Here is a 23,562-nt window from a genome sequence, read left to right as displayed (position 1 = left end):
AACAGCATCAGCAGCTTGAGAGGTGAGGGAGGGCTCTGGCCATTTGTGCTCTGCTGCAAATGATGCCAAAGGCTTTGGACCAAGATATCTGGATGCCTGGTAAGGCAACTGGCTGATTAGTCATTAAACTGGCGGAAAGGGCTGGAGCTGGGTTCAGCTCTTTGGCCTGAGCTGCAGAAATGAGATGAAACCATCTAGATATGGGATAAACCCCCATCACAGCTGGCCAGTGTCAGCTGCCTTGTTAAGCTAAAGTGCTCGAATAAGCCAATCTTGCCAAGTACCTGTCTGCAAGCACTCTGGGGTAGGAAACACACAGGGTCACTACTGTGAAATAAAGATTTAATCAGCTGGGGAACCATCTAAACACTTCTCAGCCCTTCTCAGTGAAGCAAATAATCTCTGGAATCCAATTATAATTGTCTTCTAATCTTTAAGAACCAGCAGCTGGCAGGAGTTAGAGCTCTGTCCTTGACAGCTTTCTGAGACAACTGGTGGCAGGAGGTGTGAATATCAGGATGTGAGCAGGGAGTTCAGTCCGACTGGCTAGAGCTGTCAAAACAGGGCATCGGAGCCCTCTGCAGCTTAGGTGGAACTTGTCACTTTTTTTGGCTGTGATTTTGGGGTTTTTTTGAGATACAAAGCTATGTGCCTCATGCTGCTCCATCTAAAGGGATGTTCCTTGTACTTTATCGGGGGTGCCTGTCCCCAGTCTGACCCCAAATTGGAGGAGCTGCCTTGAAAATGTAGCGGGTAGTGGGACTGTAGATGTGTGAATTGGGAGTTGCTGGTGTTAGGAGCCTCTGTCGCAGCAAAGAAAGAGCTCGGGTTCTTCAGGGACTGGGCAGGCGAGACTGCTGTGAGGAAGGGCAGAGGCTGTTTGCTGTAGTAGTAGTATGTGCTTTTTGGATGTGTCTATAATCATTCCCTCCAGAGGCTGAAGCTGTCTATGTGCTCTTCTCCGAAGGGCATGGCATATTTTGCTGACTGCACTTCTACCCTTCCCAGGCAGTCTGCTGTTAGCGGAGACCTGGGGATCTTGGCTTTGCCTCTCAACAGAGATGAGGCAGAGCCGAAATTCGAGTGGCAGCACACGGAGAGCTGCGTCTGGTCCTGCTATCTCTGCTCTTACTTGCATCGTGGGTGGCTGCTGGGTGAAGCATTTGTTCATCCCATCCCTCCTCTCCCCGTTGCCCCTAGCTTACTTGGGCACGCGTCTCTGTGTCTGCTTGGCAAGGCAGTTTTGTTCCTAAGACTAAATACACCACTCTTGTATCGATGAGAGCAATGTGACTCTTCTCTCCACTGTCCCCCCTTACTGACGGCTCTAGCGCAGGGACTCCATCTGGCTTCTGGCACAGCTGAGATTTGCTTAGCTCTAAGAAAAATTACCTATGGGGCATCAGCCTGGCGTTCTGCATGTCTCAGAAGCGTTCCTTGCCAAAGGAGCGGGTGCAATCTCCAGGCGGCAGTCCCAGGGGGGATTTGGTGCCTTGGCCTTTAGCCCATGGTGCTGTCCTCCCTGTGCTGAAGATGATGGTGAATGGATTTGGCCTCTAGGACCCTTGGCTGTTGCAGTCCCAATGTGTTCACACTGTCTCACAGGCATGGGGGAGTTTTAGTCAGGCCATGGATGTGTCTCATTTGTCTGCCCTGTGCAATGACTCACAAGGATGCTTCCTCCCAGAGCAGCCACTAACTGTTCCCAGAGTCTATCGTTTCCAAAGTATTTTTAATCTTTGTCCTTATTTATATATGCTATGTATGTACTGTTTCAGACTGTTGCCTTTCTGTGTGTTCATGTGAAAACCCCATATTAAATGCTTTTATTTTTAGTGGTTTTGCTCAGTGGCTTAAGTGGTTTCATTGGGACAGCGAGGACTTGGTGGTGCATCCGCCTTCAAAAGGAAGGAAACGTCTGCCCAGAACCCCAGAGCTCCTACCCTTAAGCACGGGGGTGCTTGGTGAGGCGCTGCCCGCCTGCAGGGACGGCGCTGGCCTCCTGTGGCACTAGGGCTTGTTCCCTCCCCGGGATCCTGCTGTGGTGCAGGGTGCCCAGACGGGCTGTCTTTCCCTTGGAGGTATGAAGTTGGACCTCTTCTTTTCCTGTCTTCCCCCTGCTGTCATCCAGGGTGATGGGAAATCAGGTTTACAAAGAGCACTTTATATAAATAATGGATCAAATGAATACATTTTTCTCTGTAGAACCATTCTTTTGCCACTCTTGGCTGCCGAGGGAGGATGGTTTCTGCTTGCATTTTCTTTTCCTCCTTCTTAATAATGGCGTCTCAGATTTTATGCAGATTATTTCTCTGTGAAGTTCTTCCACGTTTGAAATGCCCTGGGCTTGCCTGCCGTGGCTCAGACACTCATTAACATCCTCGCCATGCAATTGAAAAACAAGCAGGAGAAGGAAGCGGCGCGGTACGTTTGAAACCAGCGCTGCCTTGCTGCAGGGTGAGCTTCGAGCGGGCGTCAGTCAGGCGTCATGGGACTGGTGCGCCCCGTCCTCCCGGAGCTCGGGGAGCGGGAGGGGACGGGCCCCTGCGCGCTTGAAAGCGGGCATGGGAGTCCAGAGAGACATTTCTGTTCTTGAAAATGTTGAACAAAGGAATGCAAAAACTCACAACAGCTATTTTGAATACTGCAAACCCAAATATCGCCTCCCTGATAAGCTGTGATTCAAAGTGATAGCTCTACGTGGCTTACATAATGTAAAAAATGACTAGTTTTTAGCCCCTGAAGCCGCAACTCAAGCACTTAGGCTTGGCTGTAAGTGAAAGGGCAGCAGTCATTGGGACCAAACACTGGACGAAGGTACATATTTAGAGGGGGATCGCTCAGCTTTCAGTGTGTTTGCTTTGGCCTGTTGGTATTCCTGCACAGCAGTGCCGTTACAAAGCAAACAAGCAGTGCTCATCCTTCATTTCATTAAACAGCTTTTATCTCAAATTGCACAGCGCAGACTTGCAAATAAGTTCCGCAGAGTGTCACTGCTATCTAACTCAATTTTTGCAAGTTGTCTTGATTTTTTTTTTAAACTGTTCTGCCCTGGTTTGGAGTTGAAGTAAGATATTTCTTCTCTCTTAAATTATCATGTGTGGCTGGGAGCTGTCATGCTGCTGCTGCATCTCACTGCCTAGGGCAACAGCGTAGACAAAAAACACGAGTACTGCTAGTGATAGATGTTGGCGCCAGCCAGACCAGTTATCAGGCTTTACAATCTCATTGGCTTGGATTAACTAATATTTTTTCATGGAGTGAATAAATTACCATGTTTAGTTCTGTTTGCTCATCCCCCCAGCGAGGGTTTCATGCTGAAGCTCATAAATTGTGCAGGCTTGTAGATGCCAAGATCTCTGTGCTGGGTCCCACACTGACCTTCCACTTGTGCTGTGGACCAGGATGGGATCTCCGCTGGCACCAGCCCTCTGGCCCTATACTGCTGCAGACCAGCTTTGTTCCTGGGTGCATTGGGTTTGCGTGGCAAGGTTTTGGTAGTGGGGTGGCTTCTGTGAGAAGCTGCTGGAACCTTGCCCTGTGTCTGATAGAGCCAATGCCAGCCGGCTCCAAGACAGACCCAACATTGGCCAAGCCTGAACCCATCAGCAATGGTGGTAGCACCTCTGGGATAACACGTTTAAGAAAGGGGGGAGGAAAAAAACCAGCTGTGGCAGTGCAGCTGGAGAAGAGAGGAGTGAGAATATGTGAGAGGAACAGCCCTGCAGACACCCAGGTCAGGGAAGAAGGTGGGGGAGGAGATGCTCCAGGCACCAGAGCAGAGATTCCCCTGCAGCCCCTGGTGAAGCCCATGGTGAGGCAGGCTGTGTCCCCCTGCAGCCTGTGGAGGTCCACGGTGGAGCAGACATCCACCGGCAGCCCGTGCAGGACCCCACGCCGGAGCAGGGGGATGCCCGAAGGAGGCTGTGACCCCGTGGGAAGCCCGCGCTGGAGCAGGTTTGCTGGCAGGACTTGCGACCCTGCGGGGGACCCACGCTGGAGCAGTCTGTTCCTGAAGGGCTGCACCCCGTGGAAGGGGACAACGCTGGAGCGGTTCATGAAGAACTGCAGCCCGGGGGAAGGACTCACGATGGAGCAGTTCGTGGAGGACTGTCTCCCATGGGAAGGACCCCACCCTGGAGCAGGGGCAGAATGTGAGGAGTCCTCCCCTGAGGAGGAAGGAGGAGCAGAGACAGCGTGTGATGAACTGACCGCAACCCCCATTCCCCGTCCCCCTGCGCTGCTGGAGGGGAGGAGGGAGAGAAAATCAGGAATAAAGTTAAGCCCGGGAAGAAGGGAGGGGTGGGGGGAAGGTGTTTTTAAGATTTGGTTTCATTTCTCATTACCCTGCTCTGATGTGATTGGTAATAAATGAAACTGATTTCCCCAAGTCGAGTCTGTTTTGCCCGTGATGGTAATTGCTGAGTGATCTCTCCCTGCCCTTATCTCAACCCACGAGCCTTTTGTTATATTTTCTCTCCCCTCTCCAGCTGAGGAGGGGAGTGATAGAGTGGCTTTGGTGGGCACCTGGCATCCAGCCAGGGTCAGCCCACCACACTGGGAAGTGCCCGCTCATCAGGAATGAGATGGGGTTGTTTCTAGGCTCCCATGTCTTGATGCAAGGAGAAGCTGTCCCCAGCTGTCCATCACGGGGTGAGGTTCAGATACTTCCCAGCACCAGTCTTTGAGGTGCTGATTTCAGTCTGGGTCGGGGGGAGCAGAGCTATCGTTTCCCTGCTGAGTCCCAGCTGGAGTGGGCATTACTGCACTCCCCTCCCCAGTCCCACCTCTCCCGGATTAAACCAGCCTCCTTTCACAGGCTAAACCAGCCTCCCCTGCTTTACTGCTGGGAAGGATTGACAAATCCACCACCCAGCCCTCCTGTGGGGTGCCTTACATGATTTTAAGCCTGGCTCCTAGGACCGGGTCCTACTTCATCTTCCCTGCTTCTGGCTGAAGCTCCTGTGCTGCTGGAGCTGAGAATTGGGATGAATGGAGGTGCAAACCCACCTTGGCCATCGTGGCTGTGTGTAACTGCGTGCGTGCATAGGTCTATGATGTGGGGGTGTCTGAGTTGGCCTGAGGTTGTTTTAGGGTTTGTTTCTTCCAACTTTTTTGCTTATAAAGCCTGAGCTTTGCTCCCCTGGGGTGGGAGGACGGGCAGGCAGCCGGGCCAGGAGCTTTTGCTTTTGCTTTTGCTCCTGGCCCGGCTGCCTGCCCGTCCTCCCGCCCCAGGGGAGCAGGATCTCAGCAACCTCTTGCACAAAAGCCTCTGGTTCTGTTGTGCCTCACCAAGGCCGTTCTGCAGCAGCAGCACAAGAGGGGGCTGGCAGCACACGCTCCGGGATGGGACCCCCTCCCTGGCTGCATCTGGGGGATGGAGGGGGTAGGAAGCTGGGGTTATAAATAAGGTGAACAAGAAGATAAAGAGCACAGAGAAGGCTGAGGGAAGAGGCTGGGGAGGGATGCCCTCTTACAAAGGACAAAAATCAGCTCTGCAGGTAGCCCCTGGCGTGATCCTCCAGCTCCAGTGAGAGTCCCTGCCTGCATCTGGGGCTGAGCAGAGCTGCCACAAGGCAAGCTGAACCCTTTCCCTCTCCCTTACAAGTTATTTTTGGCTACTGGCATCCTCTTGCCATCCTTCAGAGCCAGACCCTGGTAGCCAGTCACTCGGGCTGATGCCTCTGGGGCTGCTGCTCCTTCCTGCAGCACCTGCACCCTGAAAGTGCCTCCGCTACAGTGTGGGAATTTGGGTGATGGAGGCAAAGTAAGGCTGGCACCAGCTCCCCCATCCCACGTTGTGCAGAATCTGACTTTCTTCCAGCTTCTAGTAGTTTGTAACTCTGTAAGGGCTGGAGGAGGAGCGAGGATGCGGAGACACGCGCTCACAACTGTGGGACCGGCAAGGCGCAGGAAAGCCACCCGCGACTGTGGAAGCACAATGAGCCCAAGCGGGCACGCAGCTTATTGATTACATCCCAGCGTGGGACCGGCCGCCAGCTAGCCATAAATATGGAGCACAGGCAAGCTCGTCTGCACCCGGAGCATCTCCATTAATAAAATCAGGACAGAGCCGCTGCCTCCCTCATCCATCAGGCTGAGACGCTCCTTATTTCTCAGGTTAGATGGTTTCCCAGCTCAGGGATGTCAGTGCAAGAGGGACTGCAATAAGGCGGAAGGGGTTGATGGGAACAAGCCCTGTTCCTCCAAAAACAAAGCCCGGTGTCTCTGCTCACCCCATAGCCAAGGTCATCAGCTGAATCCTGAAAACCCACCTGCTCCTACTGGGGGGCAGGGTTTTATGGCAGAGGAGCTGCAGTTTATGACACTGTGGAGAAATATGTCGGATGCGCTTGGCAACAGCAAATGGAAAGTTAGTCTATTAAACAGTAAATTATCCCTCCAATGCATCTTCATTGAGGAGGGTTAATGAGTGGCTCCAGGCAGAGCGAGCGGGGAAAAGCGTGTGCGTACGCGCAGCGCGGATGTGGAACAATTGCTACATCTGGGGACCCCCGAGTCCCCGATCCCACGCTGCACCAACAATAGCGTTTCCATGTGCGAGGCGCCTCACAAACACCTCCTCGCGTGTGGTTTATTCAAACCAGCTTGCGCCGCGCCGCAGAGCTCCCAGGCGGTTGGTGTGTCCAGCCGCGCTGGGAACAGCTTCTCCCCATCTGTGTCTGGGCTGCTCGGCGCAAATGTTTTCCTTGTGGACTGGAGCTGGTTTTGGGAACCTGGGGTGCGGGGCTCGGCCCCTCTGCTCAGCCACGCCATGAAGCAGGGATGCGGTGCTTTGCGGACTGTCCCTCTCCTGCTGTTCTGCAGTTGTTCAAGGCAGCCAGACAGGCTGGGCTCTCCCTGCTTGGAGAGTCCCTGTTGTGTGGGGCTGAGGCCAAGTCCGCCTGCTTGGGAGCCTCAGCATCTCCCACATCATCCCAGAGGATCTGATGGATGCTGTTCCCTTTGCTCGGTCCCAGTGGTGAGGTCCCCAGGCAGCGGAGCTGCCCCTCTCTCCTGCAGTCAGTGGGGCCACGTTCACAGAGTGACGCTGGCCATGTTTGCAGGGTGATGATGGCACAGGGTGATGCTGGCCGTGTTCACGGGGTGATGCTGGTGGTGTTCACAGGGCAACACTGGCAGCGTTTGCAGGGCGATGCTGGCAGTGCTCAGAGGGTGATGCTGGCCGTGTTCACAGGGCAACGCTGGCAGCGTTTGCAGGGTGATGCTGGCAGCGTTTGTGGGGCGATGTTGGCGGTGTCTAGAGGGTGATGCTGGCCATGTTCACAGGGCAATGCTGGCAGTGTTTGCAGGGCGATGCTGGCAGTTTGCAGGGCGATGCTGGCCACGTTCATAGTGCGATGCTGGCCATATTTGCAGGGCGATGCTTTTGCTGTTTGCCAGCGAGGCAGGGCTTGTCCCTGGAGAGGTGCCAGAAAGAGCGCATCCCAGCCCTGCCTGCCGCTGCTGCTAACCAGGCGAGATTTACTGTGATCCCAGCAGCCCCCGGCCGCCCGCACCACTCCATAATAGACCCATCAAGGGCATTGTCGTGCTGCACAAGCCCAACAGGTGCCCTGACGGGGCCGACACGCCGGCCCGCCCCCGCACAATGCCTCGCTCTCCGAAGCCGAGTGTGTCCGGCGAGACAAAGGCGGCCCAGCACGAGCCGAGCCAGCCAGGCGTGACAGATGTGGCCCCAGCCGGTGGAGGGGCAGCCTGGCAGCCAGTCCCGAGTGGGGGCTCCGGGGGACACTGGGCAGCCGGAGGTCACGGCCGCTCTGGTCCCAGCACATCTCCAGCTGGATCTTGCGGCTGCCGCTCCCAAACCAGCGGTGTTGCTGGTGGGAGGAAGGGTTCGAAGCACAGCCCTGGTGCAAGGGGAGCTGGATCCTGCCGTTGGCAATGCTCCTTGGCAGGGGAGCTGGAGCAGGCACCATGCATGCACACTATTGCCTGTGTTTTAAATGCTTCTGCGCTGCACCAGTGCTCGGTCCTGCCCTGAGAAGGGCTGAGCACTGCTGTGTGCTAGCGACAGCCGTGGCACAGCTTCCAAGCCCAGCATAAATGCCGTAGCAAGCACAGGCCAGGACACGCCGCCTCCTCTCCTGCGCTCCAAGGCATGGGGTGCAGCGGTGTAGCGCGGCTGCCTCAAAGCCCAGGCATGCTGGAAGGTGCTATCGGCTGCCGGCAGCTCCGGCGGGGACCCAGCACCAGCCCAGAACCCGGGAGAGCTAACGGGGGCAGGCTGCGTGGAAGTGCCTGGATGCTGCCCTGGGGGGCTTGGCGTAAAACTGGCAGCAATTTTTGTTTGAAGCTTTGTAGCTGCTTCGCATCTCTTTGCACGACAGGTCTGGCGCGTACCCTGGAATCCTTCCCCGGATCTTCCCATGAAAGCTCCTCTCCTGCAAAAAAAGCTTCTGCTTCATTTTAACCAAACCCAGAGCCCATCAGACGATCCAGATGGTCTCTCTCTCTATCAAGCAGTTTGGCCCAAATCCCGGTGGCAGACGGCAGGACCAGGCCTCCCCCAATAAAGAAAAGTTTGGGTTTTATTTTTGTCCCTGCTCCTCATCCATATTCAGAGGCACCCTGGGCCTTTCCCGGGCAGCTGTTGCTCTCCAAGGCCCATATCACCCCATGCGGGGTGCCTGGGCAATTTGGGATTGCCCAAATGCACCTGGGGCAGAGGTGTGGGAGGGGGGTCTCGGTGCACAGCCCATCCCCCCACCCTGCCCTCCTGCCTCACCAGGCTCACTTGGCCCTCGCCGTGTTGGCAGCCCTGGAAGGGGGTTGCTTTTGCAACCAGAGCAGCTGCAGATGGGGCAGCCGTAGCCCGCAGCCCAGCTCAGTGGGATGCTCCGTGGTCCCAGGCTGTGTGGCAGGGGGTGGCAATAAGCTCCCACAGGAGAGCAGGAGTTGAGGTATCCACAGGAGAAAACGTGGATGTTGGCCTGAAATGGGGTTTTCAGCATCCCAGCCCTGTACTCCCACAGGAACTGGGGCAGGCGATGGTGGCCTCCAGGCAGGCCCCCGCTGGCTACTCCCTCTGCTGAGACCACAGCCCAGCTGTAAAACTGCAGCTGGACACAGAGACGGAGGGAGCCTATTTATCCTGCAGATCACAAGGATTTGCCTGGGGCAAGTGCCTGCAAAAGAGAGGAAACAAGATCCCACGTCCCACTCCTGCCTTCCAGCCAGCGTTGGAGGTAAAGGGCGGGTTAGGAAGACCCGGCTCTGCTCTGCCGGCCAAGGGGCGAGGGGGAGTTCGGGAGGGAGGGAAGGGGGTCACCAGCATCACACTGGTAGCAGCCAGCTTTGAGGAACGCCAAGCCGCTAGGAAACAACCTTCACCCCCTGAAATCCATCTGAGGCGTTCAGCACAGGGCCCCTTCGGATGCTCTGTGGTGCCACTGCCACCGGGGTGTCCCTGGGAGCCCCAGGGCGGGCTGCGGGGCCACCTCTGCTGAAGCCGTGCCAGCGAGGGGTCGGCTCCCAGAGTCCTGGGAAGCAGCTCATCTTCCTCGCTGTCAGGGCTGCTGGGTAGCAACGAGGAACAAACCCCTTTCATCCATCTCAGGCACAGCTTCCTCCCGGGATTGGGGCCAGAGGAAGGAGATGTCACGAAAATGCAGACAGATGATGGGAGCCTGCATTTGGGATGGGAAAGGGCTGCTGATCCGGGCCAAGCTGGTGCAGCCCTGTGTGTGTGTGTGAGGTGGCCCGCGCCGGAGCGAGACCCTTTGCAGACACCTGCCTCTCACCCTGATTAAGGAGCTTATGGAGCACCGTACGTGGGGGGCATTGATTTAATAGATTTAAGAAGCACTCCTGCCCCCGGGACCTGCCACCGTCCCTGCAAATATCCTGCTGGCTGGGGCAGTGAGTGTGCGCTGGGGTGTCTGTGCTCACACACCGCTCCTCCCGCTGCCGGAGCAATGCGACAGGCTCCCATCTCCCCTCCTTCCATGGGTTCCCTCTCCGAGGAGGACATTTGCAGCAGTCGCTGCCAGCAGCCAGGGCTCTGCTGGGCATCTCAAAATGCCTGTTGTTTTTCTTAAGGACTGAGCTCTTGGAGCCATGAGGTTACAAGTGTTTCAGGTGTCATTAATAAAACAGGTGACCAGCCCTCCTGGTTACACCCTCCTGCTTGGCATTTGCAGACCTCAAGGAAGAAAATGGAAGGTAATAACATGAATGCAATGCTCACAGTTCTGAGATGTCAACTGTGGGGCCAAGCTCACAAGACTTCTTGGCTTTGCTTTTTGCATTGAAATAGGTATATTTTGCCTCTTTCTTCCTGAGCCACAAAGACATCTTGGTTACTTTATTTCTTAAGATGTTCCCCTGGAGTGGGAAAGGACATAGCTAATGCCGCAGCCAAGATTTGCTGTCTGTGTGTGGGGCAAAGAGCAAAGTGGAGGTGCGTGCCTGAGTCCCGCTGTGCGCTGGGGGGCTTGGCCGCAGGCTTCCCACGAGCAGACTGGATACCATCCTGGCCGACGAGCGCCAGCCTGCCGTGTGGTCCCCGCAGGCTGCCGGGTCCCCGCGCCTCGCCTGGGCTCTGGGTGATGGGGATGGGGCTCCAGGCTGCTGGGTGGGAGACAGGCCAAGTGGGAGACGGGCCAAGGGTGCCTGGAGCATGCCGGGGGGATGCGAAAGCTTTTGGCACCCCCCGAGGAGAGGTGGGAACACTCTGCCTGCTGCCGCATGGTTCGCAGGCTGTTTCTCCGGTCTCTGCCAAACCCCGGGGTGCCTCCCCGCTCGCCTTCCTGCACCCCGGCACCCCGCAGCCATCTCACGGAACCCCGCTGTCCCGGGTGGGGGGACCGAGCCGGAGCCCACCTTGCTGTGGGTGCCGAGCCCCGACGGCTCCGGCTACCGGCGTACCGGTAGCTGCTGCCCGGCCAGGACCGCTCCTACCCGCGGCGGTGCCGGGGGCGCGGGGAGGGGCGGCGGCGGCGGCGGGGGGGGCCCGTCGGGGCGGGCAGGGCGGGAGGGAGGAGCCAGCGCGGAGGCTGTGCCGGGGCTGCGGGATGGGGCGGCAGTGAGGGCGGGTGTGCGCCGACGGGGCTCTCGCCCCGCAGCCGAGCCGTGCCGAGCCCAGCCCAGCCCAGCCCCGCTCCCCTCGGTGATGCGCAGCGGCCCCGCCGCCTAACCCCGCTGCCCGCTGGCCATGGCGGCCCCGACCCCCGGGGGGGCGGCGGGGGTCCCGGCGGGGCTGCGGGCCGTCGCTTGGCTGCTGGCGTGCGCCGCGCTGTGCCGGGGCCCCGCCGCCGCCTGCCCGCCGCTCTGCGCCTGCAGCGGCACCACGGTGGACTGCCACGGCACGGCCCTGCGAGCCGTGCCCAAGAGCATCCCCCGCGGCACCGAGCGCCTGTGAGTACCGGCGGGCTTTGTCCGGCGCGGCTGGGGGTGCAACGGCCCGCGTCGGGGTGCGGGGCGGGCGTGCGAGGCAGGGCGCTGGGGCCAGTGCTTGCCCCGGGGGGGTGCGGGTGTGGGAGCCCGGCGCGGGGCATACGTTTAAGAGAGGAGCGTGTGCGGGGAGCCCGTCAGGGGCTGCCTGGGCAGGGGTCTGCCCGTGGGGCGTGTGTGCAACAGCCTGTCTGGGGGGGTGCAAGTGCCCATCCAAGGGGGGTGCGTCTGGCTGGTAAGGGGAGTACTTGTGCAAATGCCCGGCGGGGCCTGTGCACAAGCCTGCCCAAAAGGTGCGGGTGCAAGAACCTGGTGGGGTGGGTGCGTGTGCAGCGTCCCGTTCAGCGGGGGTGGGTGTGAGGGTGAGTGTGTGTGTAAAAGAGCCTGTCTGGGGCATGCGTGTGCAAGAGCCTCGCGGTGGGTGCGTCTGCATCATCCTCTCCATGACGGGGGTGCAAGAGCCCGTCGAGGGGGGGAACGGTGTGTGTGCAAGAGCCTGCTGAGGCAGGGTGCGTGTGCAACCCTTCGTCTGTGGGAGGGATGTGCAAGGGTCCTGCGTGTGCAAGAGCCCGCGCGTGCCAGCGTGTGTGCAAGCGCGCGGAGCGGGGCTGGGATGGGAGCTGTGCCTGAGGGGGTGGGTTGCTCCAGGGGGGCATTTGCACTGGGGCAGCCCGGAACGGGCTGCGTGTGTGGGGCTGTGCGCCCCATGGTACCCACACGCAGGTGTGTGGCTGCTCCTGCTGTGACTTGTCGTGGGGCACTCGCAGAGCCGGAGGCGTTGCCTGCAGGTCCCCGCCACCCTGAGCCCCTACCCGTGCTGGGCACCCCTTTGTCCCCGGGAAGCCCTCCTGGCGTTGTTGTGCTGGGGACCCCGCCGGTGCGACCAGCCTGCAGCCCTGCACACAGCTCACCCAGCCCTGCCAGTCCCCTCTGCTCGCATCTCCCTGCTCATCAAAGCCCCTGCCACATCCCCAGGGGCACCCGGGGTGGTCCCTGGGTCTCTCGGTTGGACCCCGTAAGGAGAGCTTTTCTCCCATGGAGCACAGCCACGGTGCGGGCGGCTGCGGGAGTCCTGTGGCACCCGCTGAGCTCCCCGAGCAGGGTGTCCCTGCGCCCGGCTGGGCAGGTCTCTGTGCTGGGGAGCCCTGCGGCTGCAGCAGGTCCCCGCTCTGGGGAGAGGGGCATGAGCTGAATGTGTCCAACCTGCTACTGGTGGCGGGTTCCCAGCGTACAGGTGTCCCCAGCCTCTCCCCTCCACTCAGGGGCAGTGGGTGCCCCGTCCCAGCTCCAGCCATGGGGCCAGGCTGTCCCGCCATCCCCCTTGCTGCCTCCTCAGGGCAGGGTGCGTCCCAGGACAGCCACCCACGCGGAGCTCCCCTCCTGTCCCTGTGCTGCGCTGCCTCCGGTTACTGGAGTGTGAATGTGCCCTTTGCCTGCAGCTGGGGAGAGACCCTGCAGGCAGGGACTGCAGGCAGCCTGGCAGCTGCCAGGGCTGCACCCAGCGTGCAGCGTCGGGAGCTCTGTGGGACACCGCTTTGGTGGAGTTTTCTCTTCTCCTGCCATAATTACCGTCATACAAATGACTATTACCCAGCACAGCAACCAGGCTGCTGCGAGCTGCAGTCCCATAGAGCCGGTTTGTGAGCTCCAAGACAGGCTCCCCCTTTCCTCCCTGCCCAGGGCCGGGGGGAAGGTTTGTGCACAGCCGCTCCTGCCTGCGCCAGACCTTTCCGCCCCTCGGGGAGCTCGGTGGGCTCCGCAGCATCTGCTCTCCACGCACTCGGGTGCAGGGTGCTGGGGGAACGTGGGCAGCGAGCCCCCACCTCTGCCCACGGGGTAGGTCCCCAGCACCGCTCAGATGAGACGATGCTGGAGTGGGCTGACGGAGGATGCCCTTGGGTAGATGTCTCGCTCCTGCCCCGCAGGGCATCTCTCCCCCTCTGGCAGTGGGTCCTGCTTGCTGTCTCCTGTTCTGCCTCCACTGACCCGCTTCTCCGTGGCCGTCACTGCTCGGCAACATTGGGTTTTCTGTATTTTCATGCAGCTGCTGGTGCCGGATCTGCTGGCTGGGTTGAGCTAGACAAACTGCTCTCTCGTGGGTGTTGTCTGCTGGATAACTACTTCCCGCTTGCAGGTGCTTGAGGGTGTCTGTGCAGAGCAGGTCTGTCTCCGAGAAGTGAATTCCTGCTGTAACAGATCGTAAGTGAGTTCGAGTTCCCTGTAAAGAGACTGCAACCTTGCAGTCTCCAACTTCTCGCCGCTTGATGGAGTGGGGTCAGCTAGCAGCCGCAGGGGAGCCTGCAGCAGGGTCTGGGCTTGGGACTCACTGTCTCCAGAGGCTGGCTTTCTTTGGGAAGCCAGCAATCCCTTACCGGTGCCCTCCGCTGCCTGCTTTTCCCAAGCCCCAGGGTACGCAGCTTGAGCGGTGCCGACCATGCCACGCGTCCCACAGTGCTGGTGAGCAGTGGTGTCCCTGCTGTCATGTCGCCTGCCTGTTGCATGCCCACAGCCTTGCAGGGCAGCCTGGCGTGGTGTTTGGAGGCTCCAGGCTTTATCCAGCCTCCCAGGTGGCTGAGCCCCATGGTGGCATGGGTCAAAGCCCTGGACAGGGCAGTGCTGCCACTGCAGCCACGCGTGCTGGCACTGCTGAAGCCGTCACGGGGACTCAGACAGTATCGTCCTGTGGTGAGGTCTGAGCTCCATCGCTTTTGAAACACACCCTTTTCCTTTGAAGAAGAGGGAATTATTTGCCTCGCAGAGTCACTGCAACTTTGGGGAATCATGGGCTGGGGAGAAATTGTCTTTGCTGCTTGAAGGTTTCCCGTGATGTCTGCCCGGCGCCATGCTGTTGGTTGCAGGGTAAGGGCTGCAGACTTGTCTAGGAAGGAGCATGAGTGCTGGCTGCATGGGGGGACAGGGGACCCCTCTTTCCTTGCACCAGGGCACAGCACATTGCTCCCTAAGTCTGCAACCCGACATAAATGCCAAACAGTGACACCCCCCCCCCTCGCCTGGATCAGGGACCGAGCAGAGAGGCTTATCTGCAGCAAGGGGGGAAGCAGCAAAATCTCTGGGCTCTTTGCACGGCTGCCTGTGCTCCTGCCTACGCCTCTGGTAAGCACGATAGAGCAGGTCCTGGAGGCATCGTAGGCAGGACGGGGTGATAATCCTCCAGCACTACTGTGTTATCTGCTCCCAGGAGTCCCTTGGGTCTCAGCTGCCGGAGGAGAGCTGTGGGAGAAGGGCACGGTTCCCTTCCCTGTTTGCTTGCTTTTCTTTCTTTCTTTCCTTGAAAGCGCCTCTGAAGAGCAGACTGCCCTGTCGGGGAGCTGGGTCACTCTCCCCATGCCAGCAGGATCAATGCAAATTCACTGCCGTCAAATGGCTGCTTCCAGCCCAGCTCTTTGCTCATGGGGGTTGAATTGAGCCTCTTGGCGTTGCACTCGCTCCTGCTTTTGAAGTTTTCAGCTGGCAGCTGAGAATTCCCCCACTCACCCCTCTCGCCCCCTCTCCGATGGGCTGAACACTCCCCATCTCGCTGTTGGCTGTGCCCTCTCCCCCCACGTGGAGGGCAGCAGAGCTGGGTTTGAGGGTCACCATCACTGCATCCCCCTTGGCTCCCTCTTCTCCCTCCCAGGGTCCCTGGCCTCAGCTTTGCATGGGGCTCCCATTTGCCTTGTTCCCCCAACTTGGGATTTGCCTGTGCTGAAATGGGCCCCATCCAGACTGCAGCCAGCTCTGCCATCTCCCCTGTCTTCCACCCAGCTTGTTGGTGGAGGGAGGGGGTACTGAGCTCCAGCCCTTGGCTATGGGACCTTGATGCCAGGACAGCCGCAGCTGAAGCATGCTATTGCACTGCCTAACCATCCCCTGCCGAAATTACAGCAGCGAGCTCTTGTTCAGCGCGTGTTTAATTCATGCACGCGCGTCTCCCTCTAGCCGGTTAATCAAAATGTCTTGCAGCAGCGCTGGTGTATTCGACACCAGTCGTTGTGCTATGCCTCCTTGGGGTGCTTTGGGGAACCTTAATTCTTAGGAAGCACCTTGGGGGGGCTCAACCTCTCCCTTTCCTGGGGTGCCCAGGCAAGTTTTTGGTGTTGCAGCTGAGCAGGCTGGTTACAGGGGCAGCGAGGGACCGCGCAGGCTCTGCAGAGCTCTGGGGTGGGATGCAGGACCGATTTACAGCCTGGGCAGTGCCTGGCTGGCCCCGCTGCCCTCAGCTCTTGGGCGAGCCAGTGCTGGGCACTGGGAGGCTGCGGGCTGGCTGGGGAAGGCAGCCTGCTCAGCCCACTGCGGTGGCTTCCTTGGGAGCCTTCCCGGACAGAGGAAATTTGCAATTCTATTCCAATTTCTCCCTTCAGCTACGTCCAAGGCAGATGCTGTCTATATATCGCCATGGTAACGCTGCGTTCTCGCTCTCCATGGAATTGCATGCTGGAAAAATATTAGTTTAAAAAACTATGTCGTGTTTGTATTGACTGGAGCCAAGGCTGATAGCGGAGGATCTATTGTCCCCTGGTTGGGAAAAGTCACTGGTAACAGGCAATAAAGCTGGTCGGATTGGCCTCTGGTGACCACTTCTCACCCCGCACGGCAATTGCTTCCCTATAAACCCTTCCCTGGCTCTGTTTTATTGCATCCTTTAAAATAGATATTTTTGCCTTAAATGTGCTGCCACTTTGCTTCTCCGGGGTGATGCATTGTGCTGCTGGCAATTCCTCGCTGCTGAGGTGGGAGCGAAGAGGGGGAATTGTTCCTGGCTTTAATTGTGGGTCTCACGTGCACCTTCAAACGCCGCCGCCGCTGCTGCTGCTGTGTGCTGGGCACGGCGGCAGCGGTGCCGGTGCAGGATCGCACCCCCTGCACACGCACGCACAGAAGCCGTCTAGCTGGCTCATGATGGGACGTGCGTTTGCTTTGAGTTTCATGCTCCCCTACTTCATTGTTTCCTACCAAACCTCCAGCCAGCAGAAGAGCAAGGCAGCTATAAAATGCAAAGGATGCTCGGGAGACCCCCTCGGGGGAGCAGAGCCCACAGCCCAGGGGAACAGAGGGGACTCGGGGTGCCACTGAGGCGGTGCAGGCAGAGAAAGGGTGTCCCATCTGAGGAAAGGTGTACGAGCCTGTGACCCTGCATTGAGAGGTCTGGTTTGCTCCCCAGGGAGCTGGCGTGGGCGGGCAAGGCGAGTGCTGGAGCAGGACGTGTGCGTGTGTGCGTGCACAGGAGAGCGAGGTGGGCAACCAAGGAGCCTGTCTTTGTCTCGCATGCAAGTCCTTCATGGTTCCCTGCCCACTCCAGAGGTACTTAGTGCCATGGACACATCCCCTTCATCTTTATTGCTACTGAAATAACCTTGCATAAAACCTGAAAGGCAAAGCAATGTTTCTGTGCGTGTTTTTCTGAAACACAATAAAAACCAGTTGTGCGTTAGCAAATGGCCCCATCCCAGGGGATGTCAGACCTAGATCACTGCTCCCCGGCAGGCTTCCAGCACGAGTAGCTCCAAGGCCAGCTCCGGCGGCTGGCCCCTGTCCTCTGTCCCCACTCAGGGGACAGCCAGGGATGGCTGTAGTGGCAGCAGCAGTGAGCGGAGGTTTTCCTGCTGTACAGCGCCAGGCTGCAATTAGCAACGTGGGCAGCGAGAGGGGATGGTTTGCAGCCTGGTCGTCAGGGTCGTGGTGCTGCTGAAGCGGGAAGGGAATGAGGTGCGACGGAGGGAACCTCTCCATGGCGTTGATGCAGGGTCGGTCCCAGGCCGTCCCCTCCGGGACTGCCTCAGGTCTCCCTGCCACATATAGGCTCTGAAGCTGTGCTGGTATCTGCTTTCCTGGCATGCATTTTGGATGCACTTGCTGCTCAAAATAGCAGAGGCAAGTGTCCTGTGGGGGAGAGAGGCTGCTAGGAGGAGGAAGATCAGAAAAAAGAGAAGATTAATTTTTCAAGTGATGCAGCCGAGGAGCAGCCCTGGGCACCAAGAGTGGGAGAGATGCAAGCTCCGGGCCCTGGATATTTCTCGGTAGGAGGAAGCCCCAGCTCCAAAATGCTCCAGGAGACCCCGCTGGTCTGGGGCTGAGCAGGCACCCGTAACCGAGCAGTGTAGGTGCACTGGTCTTCCCACCCCTGCTGTGCGCTGCTGCAGGAGGGATGAGCAAAGGGGGTTTGCTGAGGAAGATGCAGCGTGGATTGGACCGTGATCTGCTGAGTGGCAGGACGAAGCCTGAGGGCTGGGCTGCCTCCCCTGCCCTGGGAAGCAGGGGAGGCATGGGAGCAGCGATACTCTTCGCCAGGCTAGTCAGCACAGCACAAAAAGCCCAATTTTGAGGGTATCCAGATAAATGTGAGCCTCAGTTTCCCCGTTTATGAAACAGAAACAACCTGCTGCCTTTTCTCTCACACTGGGGTTGAGTGAGGTTATTTATTTATTTTTAACCTGAAGGTGACACGCCACGATGCCGCGTGAGTGTAAAGCACTCCCTGACTGCGAGCAGCTAATGGCTGTGGCATGAAAACCCCAGAGAGAAGTTAGGAAGAGCAGAAAGCTTTCCGGATCCTCACCGTTACTTGCACGATCGATGCTGTTTGTAACGCTTAAAAATTTATTGTGATGCTAACCTGCTTTAGTACCTCATAAAAGCTTACAGAGCCTCCCGTGCTCTGGGGGCCAACACCGTGCTTGTGGTTGGGTTCCCCTTCAGCTAGGGGCAGTTATTCTGAGATGAGCCCACACGGCACATAGCTGCTCTTGGAGCTCTCTCCTCTTTGGGCACATCACCCTGCAGGCATCTAGTGGTAGGTGCTGGCAAGGCGTTCACCCTGGGGTGTATGGCACCCTTAAAGGGACTTTGATGCATCCCGTGGGCACCCTTGCTCTTCCTTGAGGAATCTGGTCAGGGCAGGGATGGGAAGGAAAAGGAGGAGAAGGTGCTGAGCCCCTTGCGCAGCTGTGTCAGCCCAGGGTGTGTGTGCCCCTGAGCAGCAGCACCCCATACGCCTCTTGCGCCTTGGAGGGGATGGGGTTAGCGCCAAGCCGTGCGCCCCTTGGGCTGCAGGGAGCTGGCGGATGTGGTGAGCATCCCTCCATGCTGGCGCTGGACGGGACCAGCTCGACCGGGACCGGGAAGGGCTCTGCCCTGCCCTTTACTGCTTGCACAGCTCAGCGAGCCTGTGCTGGCACTCAATTACATTTAAGCAGCTGGGTGAAATCTTGAGAAGACTTGAAAAATGCAATAAAAGTATAGGATGAAAAGTTGCAGCTGCTCTGTCCCCCAGTGCTGAGTGCAGGGGTCAGTCCAGGATCTGAGCGTCGTCCATGTTTCCATTAGCAGTCTGGATGATGGGACATGAGCTGCTTATGACATTTGCAGATGCTACCAGGCTGGGAGAGATGCAAGAGGGCTGGAGGGAAGGCTGAGATTTCAAAGTGGGCTTGGTGAGCAGGAGGAATGGGCTGACAAAAAGGATGCTGTTGCCTGGCGACTCGAGGAAGGTGTTTGGTGGGAGAGGATCACCAACAGCACAGATGTGGGATGGAAGCATGAGCTGAGTGGATCCTGCCCCTGCAAGGCAGGGGGACCCTGAGGGAGGGCTGCACCTGGGGGGCTGGGGGCTTGTTGGGGGAAATGGGGCTGGGAGAGGGGACCTGCATGGGCAAGGGAGCAGCCTGCTCTCCGCACTGCGGTGGCCGGGGCAGGCAGGGAAGGGGTTCATCTGCAGCGAGAGGGGTTCAGGTCAGAGTTTTGGAAATGGTCCTTGAGGCAGGAACAGTGACTTGCTGGAACAGGGCACAGGGGAGCGTCAGTCCCCGGCCCTGAAGGAGCCATGTATGCATCTGTCAGGATTGATGGAGGGCGGCAGAGATACTGCTGTGGGGTGCGTGACCTTGCAGCCTTCATTTCTGTGCTTCCCTGATTATTATCTGGCACTGCTGACTCCAGCTGGGGTCAGGGCTCTGGGATGAGGGCTATGGAGCAGCTGGGAGGGGAGCTGAGTCCCTAAGGGCCGGTGTTCTGAGCCAAGGGCAGAAGCGGCAGGGCGGTGAGGACCATGGATGCATCACACCAACGAAGCAACTGCCGGCCTCGCTGAGCAGTGGGGCAGTGGTGGCCTTCAGAGAGGGGACCACAGGAGCGCCGCTGGCTGCAGGCGTTGCTGGCACAGACCCTTCTCCTCCAGCCCCTGCGGTCACCGCCCGGGCGCTGTGTGTACTCACTCTGTGCTGGTGCTGGCAGGGCCGGGACACGTCTCCGCTTGCGGGTGCAAATGCAGGGGTTTGTGTCGCAGACTTTCCCTCTGCCTTCTTAAAAGCAGGAGTCTGGGGAGCGCAGCCGTTAGGATTTCTGCCTCGGTGGGAAAGCAGAGCTGGGCTGAGCACAAGGACAGGAGTCACGTGCGTGCCGAATAGCTGATGCTTTGCAACGGAGTACGGATAGTGGGATTGCGCTGTCTGCTCCTTCCCCTTCCCGCTCCTGATAAATCAGTGCCCAGGGAAATATCACTCATGTTGGATGTATTTAATAAATTACCTCTCAGCATTTGCACTCTCTGAGGTTGTTACTGAGTTAGCGTAGCTCCAAACCCTGCAAAGGGAAAAGGCGCATCAGACCCCCTGGGATTGGAATAAGCCATCCAAAGCTAGAAACCAAATATAAACCCAGACTATGCAAATCCAGTCTAACGAACCCTGCTGCAGCACAGACATCCCATCTGGGAGTGGGATGATCCTCAAGCAACATAGCAAAGGGACTGCTTGTTTTAATGACTTTCCTCTTCCCAGGGAGAAATGGGAGGAGGGTTCTGAAACTTGAAGGTTGCAGATAAAAATTCACTGCTTCTCCAGCAGCAGTGTGAGATTTGGGGTGCTGGGAGGAAGAGGAAGGCAGCCGGGATGAACGCGATGATGCTTTCTGGCATTAAACCCTATGGATTAACAGCAAAAGAGCACACCCTGCATCTCTGCTTTCAAATCACAGTCCAGAAATGCAGCCAGTCTGCCAGGCAGCTCCCCAGACACATCAGTCCTTATCAAAGCTCTGCTGCATGGGGCAGGGCAGGGTGTTTCACTTCACTAGGAAAGGGCACGGAGGCAGCGGGTGAGCCGCTGAGCAGCGGGGATCCAGCTTTCTGGGCACAGCAGACTGTAATTTATCTCCATGAGGAACTGAAGGGGATTTAGAGGGGGAAAAAAATGGCATGAAGTTAAATAGCAGTGTTGCCTCGGCATCCTTACAAATAAGCTTTACCTGCTGTTCGTTCCCATCTTGGTTGCAAAGGCCATCATTTACCCAAACAAAGGCAAGGGGGAATGCTGAGAGCAGTTGTCAGGGAGCACGCAGGGCCAGTCCCCGAGGGAGCAGGGCTGTGAAGGGGCCCTGGGACCCTGCCCCACGCAGGGACCGCCACCAGCCCCGGTCCCGGAGCACCCTGAGGATGCTCCATGAGCACGCAGGGAGCAGAGGCTGGTGTGGGCTGGGTGGGCAGCACAGTTGCCCCCCAGGGTGGCATGTCCCCAGGCACTGCCCCAGGGCAGTGTATCCTGCCTGCGCCTCCTTGTGCTGAAAAGTCTTTGGGTTCAGGCTGTGCTATCCCAGGAGGTGCCTGGGAGAGAGGGCAGAGCATGATTTTGGCACGTGGAGGGACTGGCTGTGTCCAGTCCATGGCTCTTTGGTGTTTCTGTATGTCTCTGTGCTGCTTTGCCTGTGCTCTGGCTAAGGCTCTGGGGTGCTGGTGCTCAGAGGACCCCAGAGGTGTCCAAGCCCTCCTTGGGCTTTGCAGGCTGAGGTGTAAGTCTTGGCTTTCAGATTGAGCAGTTTTAAAATCAAGCCTCTCTGCTCTCTCTGCAGTACTGGAGATTTCCTAACTTCCACTTACACATCGCAGCCAGAGTAATGTTAGGTATGTTTAAAAGAAGATGACATGGGAGTGCTGCCGCAGACCCTCCCTCACCAGGAGCTCGGGTGGGTGCTGTTACCACCCGCTTGGCCTCCAGCCCAGCCCGGGGGAGCTTCCCAGGCAATCTGCTTTGGCAAGGACCCTTTAGGACATTTGGAGAAAATCACTCCTGAAGCCGGGGTTTCTCCCTGCCCTTAGCTGGCCCCAAAGCTGTGGTCCACCAGGAGGTGGGCACACACATCTGCCTCTACCGAGCCACCCCTCCTGCGGTGACAGATGTCCCTAAAACGCATGACCCACCCCAGCACCTCGTGCCTGGGACTTACAGCCTGGCCGTGGGTTTTGCTCCCGGGAGAGGGACAGGACTGAGTCCTGCAGGGTGCAACCTTGCGGGTCAGAGCCCCATCCCCAGGAGCCAGATGTGAGCCAGATGTTAGCACTGCACACTGGTGGACGTGAAGCCGGGCGAGCCGGGGGGCTGCACAGCCCGAGTGTGGGTTTCAGTTTAATCGCAGGGGCTGGGGAACCTCTATTCATTCTCCACTCGCATTCATCTGTGTCCTAGTAACGTGCTCTCCCCACCTCCTTCCCAACACAGGCACACACGGCTGGATAATGGCAGGAGCCCGGCAATCTCGGGCGCTGAATAGCGGTGTAATTACGAGGCTATAATGGCGAGCTGGAACTCATTAGCCATTATCAGCCGTTTCAGCAGGACAATGGCAGCACCCCGGGGTGCGCGGCTGCGCTGGCTGTACCCGGTGACCGTACACGCTGCTCGGTGGCTCCGGGGCCAGCCTGCCGCTGACCTCGGCCCCTCGCATGGCCGCAGGGCTCGATGGCGGGAGGCTTTGGCTCTGGATGGAAATGATGGACTTTGTATTCAGCCCCTCGTGTGGCATGGGGCATTCCTGCTCCCCGGTCCTGCTGCCGGGGCTGGGGGGTTATAGAGTCCTGGGTGCTGGGGTCCTGCCCAGGCACCGCAGCCTGCTCTGGGGTGGCACCCTCCTGCCTCTCCCCTGCCCTGGCTCCAGCAGCTTGTCCCTCCTTTGACTGCCTCCCCGTCCTGTAGTTTATTTGTTTCCTCTTTATTTCCATGTCTGCATTCAGTGCAGGCAGCGGGTCTCCAGCGTGGGAGCCCTCCCCAGGCTGTGCATTCCCATGGGCATCCTCCATCCTCAGGGCAAGCCGTGGGCAGATCGGCCTCGTGGCAAGAAGCAAACACTGCCGTGGTCTGCACTGCCGAGGGGGCAGGCTCTCTCCTGCCCATGGGGTGCTGCACAGGGACCCCCAGCTCTGCAGGCTGTGAGTCCCAAGGCTGACGGTCCCTGTCTCTCCCTGCAGTGCTCACAGCCCCTAATGCAGAAAAGCACTGCAAAGCTGAGACTGCGAGGCGAAAATCTCTGCAGATCCCGGCTCAATGTATTTTAAAGCAAGATAATCCTAGCAGGGGCATGCTGGAGAGAATGGGGTGGGAGAGCCCGGGAGGCATAGCTGGCAGGCTGGGAGCAGAGCCCCTGCTACTTGTGGGTCTGGCAGTGGGGCACACCTTGCCCCAGTGCTGAGCAGAGCCTGGGCAGGACAGGAGCCATGGGGTGGGTGCAGGCACCCCACCAGCAACCCCCCTCTTATTTCCACCAGCAGGGTTGGCAAGCCAGGACGGCGTCTCTCATCTGGCTGGGGTGCCTGTCCCTGCGCTCACCCAGGGCTTTTGTATGTGGGAGCAACTGTCAGGAGAAACAGCCGGTCCTGTGCAAGTGTCTCCTGAAGGTGTGGGTTATTCTCCAGGCAGCTCTTTCAGAGGTGGCACAGGGCGGAGGAAGGTGTGAGGTGTTGTGCACTGAACTGGACATGATGCATGTGGGTGACGTGCAGCTGGGTGTTTGGAGGGGTCCTGCTTTTCTGGGGGACAGTTGTTTGCTTTCTTATTACCCCTGCCCTCTCTAAGTGGCTCCGTGTGTTTGGTATGTTTGCTGCATTTCCAGAGTGGGGTGATGTACATCCAGCCAGGTGGCTGCTGGCATCGCTGTGCTGCTTGTTGCATTGCTGATGGCTCTGGGGCTTCTGTCCCAAGGGGGACACCCAGTGTGGGGACAGGGAGATGGGGGAGCTGAGCAGGCCCTGCCCGTTGCTGCTTTATGAAAGATGCCAGCTTACACGCTCCTGGCCAGCCAGACTTCTGTGCGCCCAGCACTGCTGGCTGTCGAGGATGAGGGTCCTCTCTGGAGCCAGTGGCCAACCCTGATGTTCCCAGCAGG

At 58.4% G+C, this 23,562-nt stretch overlaps 1 protein-coding gene across 1 annotated transcript in view; it reads left to right on the top strand.

Annotated features, from left to right (window-relative positions):
- Positions 1 to 11,176: 11,176 nt before the first annotated feature.
- Positions 11,177 to 23,562, top strand: part of SLIT1 (slit guidance ligand 1) — a gene marked incomplete at both ends in the record, with an annotated part of 62,069 nt that continues 49,683 nt past the window's right edge. The window contains one exon of the mRNA XM_082311048.1: positions 11,177 to 11,379. Within this exon, the coding sequence (XP_082167174.1) occupies positions 11,177 to 11,379 (203 nt within the window). The remainder of the gene's footprint in view (positions 11,380 to 23,562) is intronic.

The sequence above is a fragment of the Platalea leucorodia genome, assembly GCF_965183815.1.
Source record: "Platalea leucorodia genome assembly, chromosome: 4".
Taxonomy (NCBI): domain Eukaryota; kingdom Metazoa; phylum Chordata; class Aves; order Pelecaniformes; family Threskiornithidae; genus Platalea; species Platalea leucorodia.
This window is presented reverse-complemented; position numbering and strand designations above follow the sequence as displayed.